The sequence below is a fragment of the Rhinoderma darwinii genome, chromosome 8 (genome assembly GCF_050947455.1).
Source record: "Rhinoderma darwinii isolate aRhiDar2 chromosome 8, aRhiDar2.hap1, whole genome shotgun sequence".
In the NCBI taxonomy this organism is placed as follows: Eukaryota; Metazoa; Chordata; class Amphibia; order Anura; family Rhinodermatidae; genus Rhinoderma; species Rhinoderma darwinii.
Window position 1 is genome coordinate 4,948,807 of NC_134694.1, and position 20,788 is coordinate 4,969,594.

The 20,788-nt window shown below is 39.0% G+C and overlaps 1 protein-coding gene across 8 annotated transcripts in view; it reads right to left on the minus strand.

Annotated features, from left to right (window-relative positions):
• Positions 1 to 20,788, minus strand: part of RALGDS (ral guanine nucleotide dissociation stimulator) — a 147,357-nt gene that overhangs the window by 112,247 nt on the left and 14,322 nt on the right. For 4 of the 8 annotated variants that reach the window (XM_075834723.1, XM_075834720.1, XM_075834719.1 and 1 more), the window contains 2 exons: positions 3,330 to 3,422; positions 1,837 to 2,399 (listed from right to left, as the gene is read on the minus strand). The exons of 2 other annotated variants lie outside the window; for them this stretch is intronic. In XM_075834723.1, the coding sequence (XP_075690838.1) occupies positions 1,837 to 1,857 (21 nt within the window). In that variant the 5' untranslated portion in view covers positions 1,858 to 2,399; positions 3,330 to 3,422. Of the gene's footprint in view, positions 1 to 1,836; positions 2,742 to 3,329; positions 3,423 to 20,788 lie in introns of those variants that run through there. 2 more of the 8 variants (XM_075834721.1, XM_075834724.1) reach the window with 2 other exon arrangements.

A 20,788-nucleotide genomic window follows, 5' to 3' on the forward strand; every position in this document is an offset into this window, starting at 1 on the left:
ATAAGCAGGGTGATGGTGTCAAACGAGGCAGAGAAGTAGTTCTTTCACATAATTAGCAGGGAAGCAGTGTGATGATGTATTAATAAGCAGGGACTCCGGTAGATTATGTCATTATAAGCAGGGAAGCCTGTTTGATGACATCATTGGCCCTGCCACTGACTAATGATCTGGTTATAGCCTTCGCTCAGGTTTGAGTAATCCTTACTTCAGTATTCCACCGTCCACAGGCAATCCAGCCATACTGACCAGCTGGCCATAATTTATTCACGAGCTGAGCCAGTTCTGCATGTCTAGGCCTGGCGTGAGCCGAGATAAGATTAGAACCATGCAGACAGTTCATTTACATTCTGCCAATAAAACTACAACTTGGCACCGGTGCTCACCGGCGGGCATTTCATCCAGGCTAGTGGCTCCAGACAAGCGAAGTCTCCACGTAACAACGTATATACAGCAAGGGCTGACGGCTAATCACAGCCTATACCCCATATATACATCCATCCAAATGGCTCTCCTATTTCATCTGTGAAACTGTATATCCCTTCCTGATGTACATTATATGGATATTATAAGACACCAAAGATTATTTGATCAAGGCCCGGTACTGATAGCTTTCTTACAAGCCAAGGAATTCTAAGGTCACCTATAATATCCTTGACCATTATATTTAAAGTCCATTGTTCCATATATCACGCCTTATCAATTCTGTATACTTATCCATATAATATACAAGATGTTTATAATATATATTACGGAGCACAGGTGCATTGTTTCCCCATATAGATGGACATGGCCATGGCTGGAATGACATCACATTGATGAAGAATTCGAAGGAGACGTCCAATCTACCCATAATGAAGATGTAGTCAAGTGATGACATCAGAACTCATCATTTATATCCATATAATCTACACACGTGCACTTAGCTTTATATATCTTTATGTAAAATATAAGGTTCTTACCAGGCCCATATGTGCATATAATAAAACATAGAGGTGACTCACTGCCCAGATGGCGCCTCATGACTGGTAACTAGTGAGTGGTTGAGGACCATGAAGAATTCTTAAGCGCGATTTTACCGCCAATGAAAGACATTTATATCCGTTGAAAACTATTGTTTATACAGACAAGAGCGCTCGTTATCAGCCACAATATCCCAAAAATTGGTCATGCGCCAACAGCAAACAACACTGCGGGGGGTCTGGGAGCGGAGACCCCAACACGTTTTTAGAATAGAGACCTAAGCACTAGGTAATGCTTTTGTAGCGCCAATTTTGGGCACATTACCTTCACTGATAGTCTGTGCACTATGCAATGAAATATTAAAAAATGTGGAGAACCCCTTTAAAAAAAAAAAACAGAGTGCCCGGATTTAAAGAGGAACTCCACACCAGTGCCGCTTCCTGTCCACCATTTTCTTCTCCCTGGCAGTGGAAGTAGCAATACCAGTAGTACTTGTGTTGTATGTGAGTGACAACCACGGATCTCCGTAAGACCATGGAGATGCTCATGGTCTCCTCATCAGTCCAGATGGGAAACATTTTGATGGAGTTCCCCTTTAAGAAGGAAGCAAAGACATTAGGCACCAGGCACTATTTATAGAAATAGAATATAAACCGTGCACTATGTTCCTCGTTTCTAGCTATAAATCCTATACACACTCTCATATCAGAAGAGGACGTAAGAAAGATTCCCATTTCCAAAGTAGGGGAAACTTCCCGTCCGAGAGGGCCACTACTCTGTTTTCCCCTCAGCCAACATTATAATTTCTGCAATAAAGCTGGAGGTGCAGATTGCAAAAATTCCTATATGACAGCACGTGCATACATTGCATCTTACCTGAATATCAAGCATCATCATTATATATGGTCCTTCATCCTCTCGCTGTGGTCACGAAATCCTGTCTACAGGGTAGAAGATCTGAGGTGGTCAGAGGGCTACTGAGCTTTAGTTGCCCCCCACCCCAGGGAAGTCACAGATTACTATCCCGTCAACCAATGACCCATGTCCTGGTGGAGAGTCAATCAATCCTACAAGCATTGGACGTCTTCACGTGTCTTCCGAGAGGTACCTAGACTATCCAAGTGGGGCACAAAAGGCTTGAGGAGCAGGTGCCAGCGGTAACCCTAGTCTGATAGCCTCGACAGGAACCATATCATCAATCAACCAATGGTGCTAAATGCAAAAGGGAAAAAAAGCAATCTTGTAGGAGAAAACAGAAATTTAAAGGGACAGACGATTGCATCCTGAATCCTGCAACGGTGATCTTTAAATAGCCAATGTACCTTTAAGGTAAAGGTTGTCACCTCTAATAGCAGGAAACATCAGGGGTTCCTCAGCATCTTCATTCCGTTATAGAAATCCATTGTGCTTCTTTCTTTCATTGACTCGGCCAAGTAGATCTGGAATTGAAGAGGTTAGTGGTCTGAGGTTGTCCTTGTCTCACCTTAGGGAGTGAGGAGGGGTCTCTACGGAAGAGAGGGGGGGGTAAATACACGCAGTCAATGTTTCCTATTGAGGAAGAATGACCTGTGTGATCTTATTAGGGTGTCAGTCTTGTGCAGCTTCTTTCTTGAGAGAGGAGGAGGAAGGAGGCGTTGATCAGACACAGGGTCTTCTTCTTGGAGACGTCCTGGTCTTGCCGGTGACAGACAAGGACAGAGATGGAATGTCGGTCGCCTGGTCATATGGAGACACATTGCTCTGTAGCTACAAAGGCCATGGAGGCAGGGAGGAGAGGAGGAGAGAGAGAAGGGAGGAGGAAAGAGAGAGCGAGCGATCGTCTTCTAGCAACCAATGATTGGAGAACAACCACAAACTGCGAACACAGAGAGACGCAAGCAGAATTTCTGAAAAAATATTGCGATTTATGTTCCTGGAAACAATGTAACGATTCCGGACAAATATGAGGAAATAATGGTTTATTGCTGTGCGCTCCCTACCAGCTGCTGTGACAGTATGGGAAGGGCAGGCACCAGGGAGTGCCCCATTTAATTGCCTGTATTAAATGTCCCTTCTCTCCCCCCCCCCCCCGCCGCCTCCTGCTTCTTTAATAAACCAGCCATTTATGCCATTAAACCCCCCCCCTTCCACCCCCAATTACATAAAACACAGGGGGGTCCTGTCCCGTGTCCCCTGAGTGCAGTTTTGTATTCAGACGTCATCCACCGCTGACTATTTCAGGAATGGATAAGATTGCGCTGACTCTGGTTTATGGTGTTCAGATGATTATTATTGTACTGGGTACTGGTGACGGTAATGAGGCACGAGGCATTGGGTGCCTCATGTTTGACCTTTGTGCATGGGAGGGATATTAGTCGGTGCTTCCATACCTTTACATACAGGTGCTGGTGCCAATAGGTCACGGCTTTTCTTCATTTTCTATTAATATTAATTATTATTATCATCGTTTGCAAATTTGGATCCTGCAGGAAAATGAAAATTACTGGAGCTCCTATGATTTATAAATGATTATATAGGTACACACATTAGTCAGCTTTATTGTAGCAGCAGGATATAGAGCAATGCATAGGAAGTGTCTTCTCCTGAAATAAAAGATACAGAATCCCGGAGGGAATGTGAGAGTCTGTCAGGGGCTCAGATTACTCCTCGTCATGCCCCAGGTCCAGCCCAGTAATATTCCCAAACCTTAGAGCCGCCATATGTGCATCTCCTGAATCACGTCACTGCTGTATATATTATTACTGACTCCAACCTCCCAGCAGTTCACGCAGCCACAGGGACACTGAGGATTTATGGTATTTGGTTGCTTTTAAAGATCATGTCCTGTCAAATAAGAAATGTCTCCAACCTGTTCCCATCCATATTCTTCTACACAAGGGGCAGTATTATAGTAGTTATATTCTTGTATATAGGGGCAGTGTTATAGTAGTTAGATTCTTGTATATAGGGGCAGTATTATAGTAGTTATATTCTTGTATATAGGAGGCAGTATTATAGTAGTTATATTCTTGTATATAGGGGCAGTGTTATAGTAGTTATATTCTTGTATATAGGAGGCAGTATTATAGTAGTTATATTCTTGTATATAGGGGCAGTATTATAGTAGTTATATTCTTGTATATAGGAGCAGTATTATAGTAGTTATATTCTTGTATATAGGAGGCAGTATTATAGTAGTTATATTCTTGTATATAGGGGGGCAGTATTATAGTAGTTATATTCTTGTATATAGGAGCAGTATTATAGTAGTTATATTCTTGTATATAGGGGGCAGTATTATAGTAGTTATATTCTTGTATATAAGGGCAGTATTATAGTAGTTATATTCTTGTATATAGGAGCAGTATTATAGTAGTTATATTCTTGTATATAGGGGGCAGTATTATAGTAGTTATATTCTTGTATATGGGGGCAGTGTTATAGTAGTTATATTCTTCTACACAAGGGGCAGTATTATAGTAGTTATATTCTTGTATATAGGGGGGCAGTATTATAGTAGTTATATTCTTGTATATAGGAGGCAGTATTATAGTAGTTATATTCTTGTATATAAGGGCAGTATTATAGTAGTTATATTCTTGTATATAGGGGCAGTGTTATAGTAGTTATATTCTTCTACACAAGGGGCAGTATTATAGTAGTTATATTCTTGTATATAGGGGCAGTATTATAGTAGTTCTATTCTTGTATATAGGGGCAGTATTATAGTAGTTATATTCTTGCATATAGGAGCAGTATTATAGTAGTTATATTCTTGTATATAGGGGGCAGTATTATAGTAGTTATATTCTTGTATATAGGGGGGCAGTATTATAGTAGTTATATTCTTGTATATAGGAGGCAGTATTATAGTAGTTATATTCTTGTATATAAGGGCAGTATTATAGTAGTTATATTCTTGTATATAGGGGCAGTGTTATAGTAGTTATATTCTTCTACACAAGGGGCAGTATTATAGTAGTTATATTCTTGTATATAGGAGGCAGTATTATAGTAGTTATATTCTTGTATATAGGGGCAGTATTATAGTAGTTATATTCTTGTATATAGGAGCAGTATTATAGTAGTTATATTCTTGCATATAGGAGCAGTATTATAGTAGTTATATTCTTGTATATAGGGGGCAGTATTATAGTAGTTATATTCTTGTATATAGGGGGGCAGTATTATAGTAGTTATATTCTTGTATATAGGAGGCAGTATTATAGTAGTTATATTCTTGTATATAAGGGCAGTATTATAGTAGTTATATTCTTGTATATAGGGGCAGTGTTATAGTAGTTATATTCTTCTACACAAGGGGCAGTATTATAGTAGTTATATTCTTGTATATAGGGGCAGTATTATAGTAGTTCTATTCTTGTATATAGGGGCAGTATTATAGTTGTTATATTCTTGTATATAGGGGCAGTATTATAGTAGTTATATTCTTGTATATAGAGGCAGTATTATAGTAGTTATATTCTTGTATATAGCGGCAGTATTATAGTAGTTATATTCCTGTATATAGGGGGTAGTATTATAGTAGTTATATTCTTGTATATAGGAGCAGTATTATAGTAGTTATATTCTTGTATATAGGAGCAGTATTATAGTAGTTATATTCTTGTATATAGGGGGCAGTATTATAGTAGTTATATTCTTGTATATAGGAGCAGTATTATAGTAGTTATATTCTTGTATATAGGAGCAGTATTATAGTAGTTATATTCTTGTATATAGGGGGCAGTATTATAGTAGTTATATTCATGTATATAGGGGGGCAGTATTATAGTAGTTATATTCTTGTATATAGGGGCCAGTATTATAGTAGTTATATTCTTGTATATAGGAGCAGTATTATAGTAGTTATATTCTTGTATATAGGGGCAGTATTATAGTAGTTATATTCTTGTATATAGGAGCAGTATTATAGTAGTTATATTCTTGTATATAGGGGCAGTATTATAGTAGTTATATTCTTGTATATATGGGCAGTATTATAGTAGTTATATTCTTGTATATAAGGGCAGTATTATAGTAGTTATATTCTTGTATATAGGGGCAGTGTTATAGTAGTTATATTCTTCTACACAAGGGGCAGTATTATAGTAGTTATATTCTTGTATATAGGGGGGCAGTATTATAGTAGTTATATTCTTGTATATAGGAGGCAGTATTATAGTAGTTATATTCTTGTATATAAGGGCAGTATTATAGTAGTTATATTCTTGTATATAGGGGCAGTGTTATAGTAGTTATATTCTTCTACACAAGGGGCAGTATTATAGTAGTTATATTCTTGTATATAGGGGCAGTATTATAGTAGTTCTATTCTTGTATATAGGGGCAGTATTATAGTAGTTATATTCTTGCATATAGGAGCAGTATTATAGTAGTTATATTCTTGTATATAGGGGGCAGTATTATAGTAGTTATATTCTTGTATATAGGGGGGCAGTATTATAGTAGTTATATTCTTGTATATAGGAGGCAGTATTATAGTAGTTATATTCTTGTATATAAGGGCAGTATTATAGTAGTTATATTCTTGTATATAGGGGCAGTGTTATAGTAGTTATATTCTTCTACACAAGGGGCAGTATTATAGTAGTTATATTCTTGTATATAGGAGGCAGTATTATAGTAGTTATATTCTTGTATATAGGGGCAGTATTATAGTAGTTATATTCTTGTATATAGGAGCAGTATTATAGTAGTTATATTCTTGCATATAGGAGCAGTATTATAGTAGTTATATTCTTGTATATAGGGGGCAGTATTATAGTAGTTATATTCTTGTATATAGGGGGGCAGTATTATAGTAGTTATATTCTTGTATATAGGAGGCAGTATTATAGTAGTTATATTCTTGTATATAAGGGCAGTATTATAGTAGTTATATTCTTGTATATAGGGGCAGTGTTATAGTAGTTATATTCTTCTACACAAGGGGCAGTATTATAGTAGTTATATTCTTGTATATAGGGGCAGTATTATAGTAGTTCTATTCTTGTATATAGGGGCAGTATTATAGTTGTTATATTCTTGTATATAGGGGCAGTATTATAGTAGTTATATTCTTGTATATAGAGGCAGTATTATAGTAGTTATATTCTTGTATATAGCGGCAGTATTATAGTAGTTATATTCCTGTATATAGGGGGTAGTATTATAGTAGTTATATTCTTGTATATAGGAGCAGTATTATAGTAGTTATATTCTTGTATATAGGAGCAGTATTATAGTAGTTATATTCTTGTATATAGGGGGCAGTATTATAGTAGTTATATTCTTGTATATAGGAGCAGTATTATAGTAGTTATATTCTTGTATATAGGAGCAGTATTATAGTAGTTATATTCTTGTATATAGGGGGCAGTATTATAGTAGTTATATTCATGTATATAGGGGGGCAGTATTATAGTAGTTATATTCTTGTATATAGGGGCCAGTATTATAGTAGTTATATTCTTGTATATAGGAGCAGTATTATAGTAGTTATATTCTTGTATATAGGGGCAGTATTATAGTAGTTATATTCTTGTATATAGGAGCAGTATTATAGTAGTTATATTCTTGTATATAGGGGCAGTATTATAGTAGTTATATTCTTGTATATATGGGCAGTATTATAGTAGTTATATTCTTGTATATAGGGGCAGTATTATAGTAGTTATATTCTTGTATATAGGGGCAGTATTATAGTAGTTATATTCTTGTATATAGGGGGCAGTATTATAGTAGTTATATTCTTGTATATAGGGACAGTATTATAGTAGTTATATTCTTCTACACAGGGGGCAGTATTATAGTAGTTATATTCTTGTATATAGGGGCAGTATTATAGTAGTTATATTCTTTTACACAGGGGGCAGTATTATAGTAGTTATATTCTTGTATATAGGAGGCACTATTATAGTAGTTATATTCCTGTATATAGGGGGCAGTATTATAGTAGTTATATTCTTGTATATAGGGGCAGTATTATAGTAGTTATATTCTTGTATATAGGAGCAGTATTATAGTAGTTATATTCTTGTATATAGGGGCAGTATTATAGTAGTTATATTCTTGTATATAGGAGCAGTATTATAGTAGTTATATGCTTGTATATAGGGGCAGTATAGTAGTTATATTCTTGTATATAGGGGCAGTATTATAGTAGTTATATTCTTGTATATATGGGCAGTATTATAGTAGTTATATTCTTGTATATAGGGGGCAGTATTATAGTAGTTATATTCTTGTATATAGGGGGCAGTATTATAGTAGTTATAGTCATGTATATAGGGGGCAGTATTACAGTAGTTATATTCTTGTATATAGGGGCAGTATTAGAGTAGTTATATTCTTGTATATAGGGGCAGTATTATAGTAGTTATATTCATGTATATAGGGGGGCAGTATTATAGTAGTTATATTCTTGTATATCGGGGCAGTATTATAGTAGTTATATTCTTGTATATAGGAGCAGTATTATAGTAGTTATATTCTTGTATATAGGAGCAGTATTATAGTAGTTATATTCTTGTATATAGGGGGCAGTATTATAGTAGTTATATTCTTGTATATAGGGAGCAGTATTATAGTATTTATAGTCTTGTATATGGCAGGCAGTATTATAGTAGTTATAGTCTTGTATATAGGAGCAGTATTATAGTAGTTATGTTCTTGTATATAGGGGGCAGTATTATAGTAGTTATATTCTTGCATATAGGGGGCAGTATTATAGTAGTTATATTCTTGTATATAGGGGCAGTATTATAGTAGTTATATTCATGTGTATAGGGGGGCAGTATTATAGTAGTTATATTCTTGTATATAGGGGGCAGTATTATAGCAGTTATATTCTTGTATATAGGAGCAGTATTATAGTAGTTATATTCTTGTATATAGGAGCAGTATTAGGGCGGGTTCACACATGGCGGAATTGCACTTAAATTCCGCTGCGGACACTCCGCAGCGTTAATCCGCAGCGGAGCCGTTTCTACATTGACTTTCACTTTAATTTCGCAGTGTTCGTTTACACGATGCGTACAATTCCGCTGCGGAGCATAGGCTGCGGAGCGGAATTTGGTGTCCGCAGCATGCTCTGTCTGTTGCGGAGCAGTGGCGGACTCATGGCGGAATTTCTCCATTGACTTCAATGGAGATTCAAAGTTCCGCAATGAAGTCCGCAGCTGTCATGCACATGTCATGTGTGCTGCGGATGCGTCTTGCTTTTTTTACTTGACATTTCTTCATTCTGGCTGGACCTATGTATTTCTAGGTCTACAGCCAGACTGAGGAAGTCAATGGGGCTCCCGTAATGACGGGAGCGTTGCTAGGAGACGTCAGTAAATAGTCACTGTCCAGGGTGCTGAAAGAGTTAAGCGATCGGCAGTAACTGTTTCTGCACCCGGGACAGTGACTACCGATCTCAATATACATGTATCTGTAAAAAAAAATGAAGTTCGTACTTACCGAGAACTCCCTGTTTCTGTCTCCAGTCCGGCCTCCCAGGATGACGTTTCAGAGTAAGTGACGGCTGCAGCCAATCACAGGCCAAGCACAGGCTGCAGCGGTCACATGGACTGCCGCGTCATCCAGGGAGGTCGGGCTGGATGCCGAAGGAGGGACGCGTCATAAAGACAACGGGCGGTAAGTATGAATTTCTTTTACTTTCACTAGGGAAAGTGCTGTCCCTTCTCTCTATCCTGCACTGATAGGGAGAAGGGAAGCACTTTTCCCGCAGTCCGCAGCAGCTAGTCCGCATCAATTTTCTGCACATTTTGTGCAGATCCGCAGCCGTAATCCGCAACCCGGATTAGGTGCGGCATTGATGCGGACAGTTGCGGAGGAATTCCGCCATGTGTGGTCATGCCCTAATAGTAGTTATATTCTTGTATATAGGGGGCAGTATTATAGTAGTTATATTCTTGTATATAGGGAGCAGTATTATAGTAGTTATAGTCTTGTATATGGCAGGCAGTATTATAGTAGTTATAGTCTTGTATATAGGAGCAGTATTATAGTAGTTATGTTCTTGTATATAGGGGGCAGTATTATAGTAGTTATATTCTTGCATATAGGGGGCAGTATTATAGTAGTTATATTCTTGTATATAGGGGCAGTATTATAGTAGTTATATTCATGTATATAGGGGGGCAGTATTATAGTAATTATATTCTTGTATATCGGGGCAGTATTATAGTAATTATATTCTTGTATATCGGGGCAGTATTATAGTAGTTATAGTCTTGTATATAGGGGCAGTATTATAGTAGTTCTATTCTTGTATATAGGGGCAGTATTATAGTAGTTCTATTCTTGTATATAGGGGCAGTATTATAGTAGTTATATTCTTGTATATAGGGCCAGTATTATAGTAGTTATATTCTTGTATATAGGAGCAGTATTATAGTAGTTCTATTCTTGTATATAGGGGCCAGTATTATAGTAGTTATATTCATGCATATAGGGGGGCAGTATTATAGTAGTTATATTCTTGTATATAGGAGCAGTATTATAGTAGTTATATTCTTGTATATAGGGGCAGTATTATAGTAGTTATATTCTTGTATATAGGAGCAGTATTATAGTAGTTATATTCTTGTATATAGGGGCAGTATTATAGTAGTTATATTCTTGTATATAGGGGCAGTATTATAGTAGTTATATTCTTGTATATATGGGCAGTATTATAGTAGTTATATTCTTGTATATAGGGGCAGTATTATAGTAGTTATATTCTTGTATATAGGAGCAGTATTATAGTAGTTATATTCTTGTATATAGTGGCAGTATTATAGTAGTTATATTCTTGTATATAGGGGCAGTATTATAGTAGTTATATTCTTGTATATAGGGGCAGTATTATAGTAGTTATATTCTTGTATATAGGGACAGTATTATAGTAGTTATATTCTTGTATATAGGGGCAGTATTATAGTAGTTATATTCTTGTATTATAGGGGCAGTATTATAGTAGTTATATTCTTGTATATAGGGGGCAGTATTATAGTAGTTATATTCTTGTATATAGGGACAGTATTATAGTAGTTATATTCTTCTACACAGGGGGCAGTATTATAGTAGTTATATTCTTGTATATAGGAGGCACTATTATAGTAGTTATATTCCTGTATATAGGGGGCAGTATTATAGTAGTTATATTCTTGTATATAGGGGCAGTATTATAGTAGTTATATTCTTGTATATAGGAGCAGTATTATAGTAGTTATATTCTTGTATATAGGGGCAGTATTATAGTAGTTATATTCTTGTATATAGGGGCAGTATTATAGTAGTTATATTCTTCTACACAGGGGGCAGTATTATAGTAGTTATATTCTTGTATATAGGAGGCACTATTATAGTAGTTATATTCCTGTATATAGAGGGCAGTATTATAGTAGTTATATTCTTGTATATAGGGGCAGTATTAGAGTAGTTATATTCTTGTATATAGGGGCAGTATTATAGTAGTTATATTCATGTATATAGGGGCAGTATTATAGTAGTTATATTCTTGTATATAGGAGCAGTATTATAGTAGTTATATTCTTGTATATCGGGGCAGTATTATAGTAGTTATATTCTTGTATATAGGGGCAGTATTATAGTAGTTATATTCTTGTATATAGGAGCAGTATTATAGTAGTTATATTCTTGTATATAGGAGCAGTATTATAGTAGTTATATTCTTGTATATAGGGGGCAGTATTATAGTAGTTATATTCTTGTATATAGGGAGCAGTATTATAGTAGTTATAGTCTTGTATATGGCAGGCAGTATTATAGTAGTTATAGTCTTGTATATAGGAGCAGTATTATAGTAGTTATATTCTTGTATATAGGAGCAGTATTATAGTAGTTATATTCTTGTATATAGGGGGCAGTATTATAGTAGTTATATTCTTGTATATAGGGAGCAGTATTATAGTAGTTATAGTCTTGTATATGGCAGGCAGTATTATAGTAGTTATAGTCTTGTATATAGGAGCAGTATTATAGTAGTTATGTTCTTGTATATAGGGGGCAGTATTATAGTAGTTATATTCTTGCATATAGGGGGCAGTATTATAGTAGTTATATTCTTGTATATAGGAGCAGTATTATAGTAGTTATATTCTTGTATATAGGAGGCAGTATTATAGTAGTTATACTCTTGTATATAGGAGCAGTATTATAGTAGTTATATTCTTGTATATAGGGGCAGTATTATAGTAGTTATATTCTTGTATATAGGGGGCAGTATTATAGTAGTTATATTCTTGTATATAGGAGCAGTATTATAGTAGTTATATTCTTGTATATAGGGGGCAGTATTATAGTAGTTATATTCTTGTATATAGGAGCGGTATTATAGTAGTTATATTCTTGTATATAGGGGGCAGTATTATAGTAGTTATATTCTTGTATATAGGGGCAGTATTATAGTAGTTATATTCTTGTATATAGGGGGCAGTATTATAGTAGTTATATTCTTGTATATAGGAGCAGTATTATACTAGTTATATTTTTGTATATAGGAGCAGTATTATAGTAGTTATATTCTTGTATATAGGGGCAGTATTATAGTAGTTATATTTTTGTATATAGGAGCAGTATTATAGTGTTTATATTCTTGTATATAGGGGGCAGTATTGTAGTAGTTATATTCTTGTATATAGGAGCAGTAGTATAGTAGTTATATTCTTGTATATAGGGGGCAGTATTATAGTAGTTATATTCTTGTATATAGGGGGCAGTATTATAGTAGTTATATTCTTGTATATAGGAGCAGTATTATAGTAGTTATATTCTTGTATATAGGGGGCAGTATTATAGTAGTTATATTCTTGTATATAGGAGCGGTATTATAGTAGTTATATTCTTGTATATAGGGGGCAGTATTATAGTAGTTATATTCTTGTATATAGGGGCAGTATTATAGTAGTTATATTCTTGTACATAGGGGGCAGTATTATAGTAGTTATATTCTTGTATATAGGAGCGGTATTATAGTAGTTATATTCTTGTATATAGGGGGCAGTATTATAGTAGTTATATTCTTGTATATAGGGGCAGTATTATAGTAGTTATATTCTTGTATATAGGGGGCAGTATTATAGTAGTTATATTCTTGTATATAGGAGCAGTATTATACTAGTTATATTTTTGTATATAGGAGCAGTATTATAGTAGTTATATTCTTGTATATAGGGGCAGTATTATAGTAGTTATATTCTTGTATATAGGAGCAGTATTATAGTAGTTATATTCTTGTATATAGGAGCAGTATTATAGTAGTTATAGTCTTGTATATAGGGGCAGTATTATAGTAGTTATATTCTTGTATATAGGGGCAGTATTATAGTAGTTATATTCTTGTATATATGGGCAGTATTATAGTAGTTATATTCTTGTATATAGGAGCAGTATTATACTAGTTATATTTTTGTATATAGGAGCAGTATTATAGTAGTTATATTCTTGTATATAGGGAGCAGTATTATAGTAGTTATATTTTTGTATATAGGGGCAGTATTATAGTAGTTATATTCTTGTATATAGGGGCAGTATTATAGTAGTTATATATGAGTCTATAGCAAAACTTATAATATAAAATGTCTTTACTGTTTAACCTTGGAATGATTATTGCACCAGTCATTTTAATATAATTTCTCTGGAATTGCCCTTTAGCCCAACTTTTCTAATGAAAATCTAACGTATCCAGTATCGCTGCACAACGCCTGATGAATACTTTCTGAATTGAGACATTAAAGGACTTTCCTGGTATCCATAGTAACAGATGGAATATAAAACGAGAACCTGCCCTTGCACGGATATGTTAGTCTATTCCTAGGAGGCTGGAAAGGAAAAAAAAGCATGAATATTACATAACTCTGACTGTTCGTACACGCTGCTAATTATAGTGAGTCAGACTATTGATGGTTAGTGTAGGGCTCCCGAATAATTCACATATGCATGTGGTGGTGTTATGTATATAGGTCTCTATATTGATTTATGATTCTATAAAATGTTTTGAATGACGTATAATAAAAATAAATTGATTGATCCGTCAGAATAGCAATTTTCACTGTGACATGATACGATTATGAGAACGCAAGGCAAACCATGGAGGCTAATAATGCTAGGAGGAGGGATTGCAGTCTACGGGTAAGGCCTCATGCACGCGACTGTAGTTTTCACCCATAATTACAGATCAGGTAATTACGGATTAAATTACGGAGCCATTCATTTCTGTAGGCCACGGACAGCCTTCTGTATATTTACGGATGTGTGTCCGTGCCATAAAAAATGATCAGCAAAATATAGAACATGTCCTATACTTGTCCGCAATTGCGGCACGGACTCGCCCATAGAAGTCTATGGGCACTTCCTCAATTGCGGCCGGCTGCGGATGTATATCCGTATTTGCGGACCGTAAAAATCCTTACGCTCCTGTGAATGAGGCCTAAGACCACACGGAGCGGCATTGATGCGGCCGCAATGCAGCTATGATTTTGCAGTTAAACAGCCGTTTTATCTGCCACAGCGATCGCCCATTAATGAGCAATTTGACATCCGTGTCCAATAGAGTACCGATGCGGCAGTCGACCCCGTCAACGACGCTCTGTGGGTCCTAAGGCTATGTTCACACTCAATATGTCTGAAAATACAGAGGGAAAAACAGCTCCTATTTATTAGAAGTTTTTTAAGCAAACTCGTGTTTTTCACGGCCGTTCTTAGAGCTGTTTTTCTATAGTCAATGAAAAACGGCTCCAAAAATGGCTCAAGAAGTGACACGCATTTCTTTTTTCCGGCTTTTTTTTACGCGGTCGTTTTTTAAAAGGGCCGTGTAAAAAAAACGGCCCGTCGGAACAGAACGCCGTTTTTCCCATTGAAATCAATAGGCAGGTGTTTGGAGGCGTTCTGCTTTCCAATTTTTCGCCCGTTTTTCGGGCATTTACAGTCCGAAAAACGGCCGAAAATAAGGCGTGTGAACATTCCCTAAGAGCATGTTCACACGTGGCGGAGTTTTACCGCTGCAAATGTTGGTGCAGATTTGGGGCAATTACGCAACGAATCTGCAGCAACATTTGCATATTTGACAGGTAATTCAGACGTTGCAGATATCACAGCGGACTTGCCACAGATTTCAGTTTTTGCATTGCAAAGGCTGAAATCCGCAGTGAAATTCCGCTTCTTCTCCGCAACAGACCGCGCACGCTGCGGACAGAAAATTTTCGCACCGTAGCCTGTGGTCCGCAGCGGAGTTTTCCGCAACGTCTGAACTAACTTGCCGAAAAATTGATTAAAACCAATGTAAAAAACGGCCGCTGGAGAATTCCACCACGTCTGGCCGTGCCCTTACTCTATAGATTGAAACCGGCTCAAGAAAGGGCCTCTTGGATTTTTCTATAGGACCTCTACTCTGCAGTACAATAACATATATACATTTTTCCTAATGGAGTAGAATTGGTGTTTTCTATTTAAAGGAACCCTCCAGGCAAAATTGACACTATTCCTAGGACCTGAGAAGGTAACACGACACAGGGACACCAAAGAGAGATTCCCTGTGTTATGCTTCTCCCCCTCAGGCCCTGCACTAGTCATAATACAGTGTGTTCGTTTTGGACAGAGTAGAAAATCCCATTAAAGTGTCACGTCTCTTTGGTGTTCTGTCCCCACAGGCCCAGCACTCGGCGTACCACAGGGTCAGTGGCGTAACTACCGCGGTAGCAGCAGTAGCGGCTGCTACGGGGCCCGGGGCTTGAGGGGGCCCGTGTCGCCAGCCGACACGCCCTCCCAAATGCCCGGTGGCGCCGCTAGCAGCCGTTATGGCTGCTACAGGGGTAGCACCGTTACTGTGGGGCCCGCGCCACCGAGCCTCACACAGGCACTCTCATGCCTGTAGGTGTCGCTAGCACCGGAGGGGGCCCCGGTGCTAGCGGCAGCCAAATACATGTATTAGCACTGAATGGCCGGGCATGTTCCGTGCCTGACCATCCAGTGCCTTACAATGACACTGATTGGCTAGCGGCGCGATGACATCATCGCGCCGCTTCCATGCTTGGAAGGTGCTGATTGGCGGGGCAAGTCATTCTGCCCCGCCAATCAGCGTCATTGAAGGACGCTCATTCAGCTCCTGCAGACATGCTCAGAAGAGAGCATGTCTGCATCGCCAGTGAACAGCGTGGGAACCGGAGAATGTGAGTATGTCAACTTTATATATTTTTTTTCCTCATAAAAATGTGAATGGCATTATCTATAGTGGGGGGATCTATCTACAGGGGGGGGGGTCGTCTTTATGTGGGCTATTATATATAGGGGGGTCTATATGTGGGGCAGTAGCTACAGGGGGGTCTATATGTGGGGCAGTAGCTACAGGGGGGTCTATATGTGGGGGTGTGGCCCACTATATACAGGGGGGTCTATATGTGGGCCACTATATATACAGGGGGGTCTATATGTGGGGCACTAGCTACAGGGGAGGTCTGTATGTGGGGATGTGGGCCACTATCTACAGGGGGGTCTTTATGTGGGGCAGTATATGTGAGACACTATACAGGGGTGGGCTATATGTAGAGCAGTATCTATAGGGGAGCTATTTTTAGGGTACTTTCTATAGGGGTGGGCTATGTGTGGGACACTATATACAGGGGTGGGTTACCTGTGGGGCACTAGCAACAGGGTGGCTATATGTAGTGCACAGTCTACAGGGGTGGGCTATATGTGGGACAATATCTACAGAGGTGGGCTATACGTGGAGCACTAACTATAGGGGAAGCTATATGTAGGGCAGCACGGTGGCTCAGTGGTTAGCACTATTGCCTTGCAGCTCTGGAGTCCATATGTGGGCACTATCTACAGGGGCTTCTATGTAGGTCACTATCTACAGGGGGCACTATCTACAGGGGGCACTATCTACAGGGGGCACGGTGTGTGTGTGTGTGTGTGTGTGTGTGTGTGTGTGTGTGACAGTTATATTTAGATGTGTTGAGAATTTTAACTTTGTTTACAGGTGCAGAAATGTTTTAAAAGTGAGAAGCTGAAGATATCTGAGCGGAAAACTACAGAAATGGGTCATGGCCGGGAGAAATCCATCATAGATGTCTGAACCGGAGGGAGAAGAAAAGAACTAGAATCTGAGACGTCACCGGTGAGTCACTTAATGTAAATGTTTATTCTGCCTCTAATCAGTATTGTAGTCAATGTATGATCTGCAGCGAGATGATGGTGGTATGATTTTTTTTTGTGAAACCGCATCTCCCAGCATATCCTTATCATTGTTTCCCCCCTAAGTTCTCCATGACAAACCTCGGACTTCCGTAGTCTGTCTGCAGCTCCATGGAAATGACTTGCGCACCGGTCATGCTTGTGCGCATGCGTGACCAGCGCTCCTTTCATTTTTATTGAACTGCGCAGACCCCGGAAGTCCGAGGTTAGTCATGGAGAACTTCGGGGGACTTTCGGTCCCCCGTTCTCCTTATCGCTGCCAGCGATCACACATGTATGGCGTAATCTACAGAGGGGGCTGTATGGCGTTATCTACAGAGGGGGCTGTATGGCGTTATCTACAGGGGGCTGTGTATGGTGCTATCTATAGGGGGGCGCTGTGTGGTGGAATCTATAGGGAGGCACTATCTACAAGGGGGGGGGGGTTGTGTGATACACAGCAGAGGGGGGGGGCCCCAGTCAAAAGTTTGCTATGGGGCGGGCCCAGTCTTTCCTAGTTACGCCCCTGCACAGGGTATCATTTTTGCCTGGACTGTTCCTTTAAACACTTTTTGGGAAAGTCTGGCCGGGTGTAATTGTGGGGGTCAGACTGAGCACGCTCCCTTGGTTGCTTCTGTATCTCCCATTCATCTCAAGGTTGAGTGACATCACATGTGCGCTCACCTCTTGCTGAATACAGGCACAGATACCCCTTCATTATCAGGATCGATATGCCTTGTACAACCAATAGTACTGCACCTTTTTAAAAAAAAATTCAAATATACTTTGTGTTTAAAATCCTTACTTTTTTAAAAATATCTCTGCATGCTGTCAGTGAATGAAAACACTAATCTACATTCAAAGGCTGAAAATCTATTCACCTGACACGGTTGCACAGCGACGTACAGGAGAAAGAGCTCTGACACATTGTAAGGCCGGGTCCGCAAAGGACGGAAGATCCTCAGCGGATTCCACTTCTCATTCACATGCTACTGAACATTGTCAGCGTGGAAATCAGAGAATGCTGTGGATTTGTAAAATCTGCAGCAAGCTCATTCTGTAGCGGCAGTAAATCCACATAAAATCCTTATGTGTGTGGGTACCCGGGTGTGTTCACACAGTGCGGATTTTGCAGTGAAAATCCGCAGAATTAACAGTACAATATACGTGGATATAGTTTTAAAAACCTCATCCACGTGTAGCGTAAAAATATCCACGTGGAATTGAGGGCATACTGCAGATTATCTAATCCTCGGCATGTCAATTCTGTTGCAGATTTTTCACCGCAGATTTCAAACTTTGCAATGAATAGGGTGAAATCCGCACCAAGATGTAAATAAAAACCTGCATGCAACACAAGCGAATTCGAATATGTCGCAGATTCTTTGCGGACTTGCTTAAAAATTTGGGATGGAATAAGTCTGCAGCGTGTGGTGCACCGGTGTGATCAGGACTTGGTCGAGATGAGTTTTCAGCCTCTGGATATAAATAAGAATATTTTCATTCAGTGACAGCAAACAGAGGCTGAAAACCCATCCTGACTTCTGTGGGCCGGACTAGGTCAAGATGAGTATTCAGCCTCTGGATGTAAATAAGAATGTTTTTAATAACTGACAGCAAGCAGAGGCTGAAAACCCATTCTTACAGGTGCTCGTCCACACATAACGGAATTGCTGCAGCAGTTCCGCAGAAAGTAGCAGACATTCTGCTGCGGAAAAACGGCACCATTTCTATTAAGTGCGACACAGACATTGGGGAAAGGGCGGCAGAGGACATAACCTGGATCTAGGAAGGGGGCCGCCATTTTTTAACTTGCCAAGTCCAAGCCTCCTCCCCCGCTATATGCCCCTGTATCTTTACAATTTTGCTTGATTTTATAAAAGTAACATTAGAACTAAATAATAGACATAAGAGAACGAAACCCATTGACCGTCCCCGCATCTCCACGCCGTTTGCGCGCTTTCCGTAAATGTGTGATACTTCGAGATCTGACATCTTCTCGGCAGGTAGTCCTGTAATGGGAGACGTGGAGAAAACCCGGTCACCTGATAACTCTGGCACGGATGGATTAAAGCGCTGAATAAAAATTCTGGAAAGCCACCGCTGCTGGTACGTACGCGCTGTCGGCTGCCGTTCCCATGGCGACGGACGGATTAACTGTGGATGTCTGTGTTCCTTCCTAGGAGCTATTGTGAGGTCTCCACAGAGTCCGGGAGCAGAGGAGATGGGGGTGGAGATTAGTATTCATATGACAGCCGCAAATACCTTTAAATTCTTAATTACATTGCTGGATTGTTGTCGCTAAAATGATTATTTTTTGCTGATTTTGGACAATTAAAACAGTGACTTGATTTAAACCGGTGCGTACGAGGTCGGTAAGGAAAGGGTTAAATCAGGGATCAAGGTCTTATGATATTGGGAAGCCGAGGCTATATAGATATATATATGTTTGTACTTACAGTTATACACTGGTGATCTGCTGTAATGTGACCGCTGGATGACAGGCAGATCTATTTCTGAACGGACCCGCGCAGCACGGGAGCCGGGAAATGACGGATCTCCAGCTGCAACGAGGTCATACTCCGTCTTCATATAGAAAGCTCAGTATGTGGGTATGTTCACACGGCAGCGTCCGTAACGGCTGAAATTACGGGGATGTTTCCGCCTGAAAACATCCCCGTAATTTCAGCCGTAACGGCATGTGCAGGCGCTTGAACGCCGCGTCCAATACGGACGTAATTGGCGCTGCTATTTATTGGAGTCAATGAATAACGGCTCCAATTACGGCCAAAGAAGTGACAGGTCACTTCTTTGACGCGGGCGTCTATTTACGCGCCTCGTGTGAACAGACAAACGTCTGCCCATTGCTTTCAATGGGCAGATGTTTGTCAGCGCTATTGAGGCGCTATTTTCTGACGTAATTCGGGGCAAAAACGCCCGAATTACGTCCGTAATTAGTGCGTGTGAACATACCCTGTATGTGCGGCGTCCAAACCCCATACAGCGCCATAAACTGCTGCAAATGTGCAACAAGGGACATCTATGGGAAAGTACTGTATTATTTGTCATTTGTGTTATTTTCCAACAATATAGTGCTATAAATCTCAGCATGGTATCACACATGACGGGCTTAGATACAGTGGGTCAGCGGACAGTATCAAATATTATAGGCTTACATATAGCAGCTTAGTAGACATTATCACACGTCATAGGCTTAGATACACCAGCACATCAGACAGTATCTCAAATAATAGGGGTTTAGATACACCAGCTCAGCAGACAGTATCACACATGATAGGATTATATACACGGCTCAGCAGACAGTATCACACATGATAGGATTAGATACAGTGGCTCAGCAGACAGTATCACACATGATAGAATTCGTTTCACAGCTCAGCAGACAGTATCACACATGATAGGATTAGATACGCAGCTCAGCAGACAGTATCACACATGATAGGATTAGATACAGCAGCTCAGCAGACAGTATCACACATGATAGGATTAGATACAGCAGCTCAGCAGACAGTATCACACATGATAGGATTAGATACACAGGTCAGCAGACAGTATCACACATGATAGGATTCGTTTCACAGCTCAGCAGACAGTATCACACATGATAGGATTAGATATACATCTCAGCAGACAGTATCAC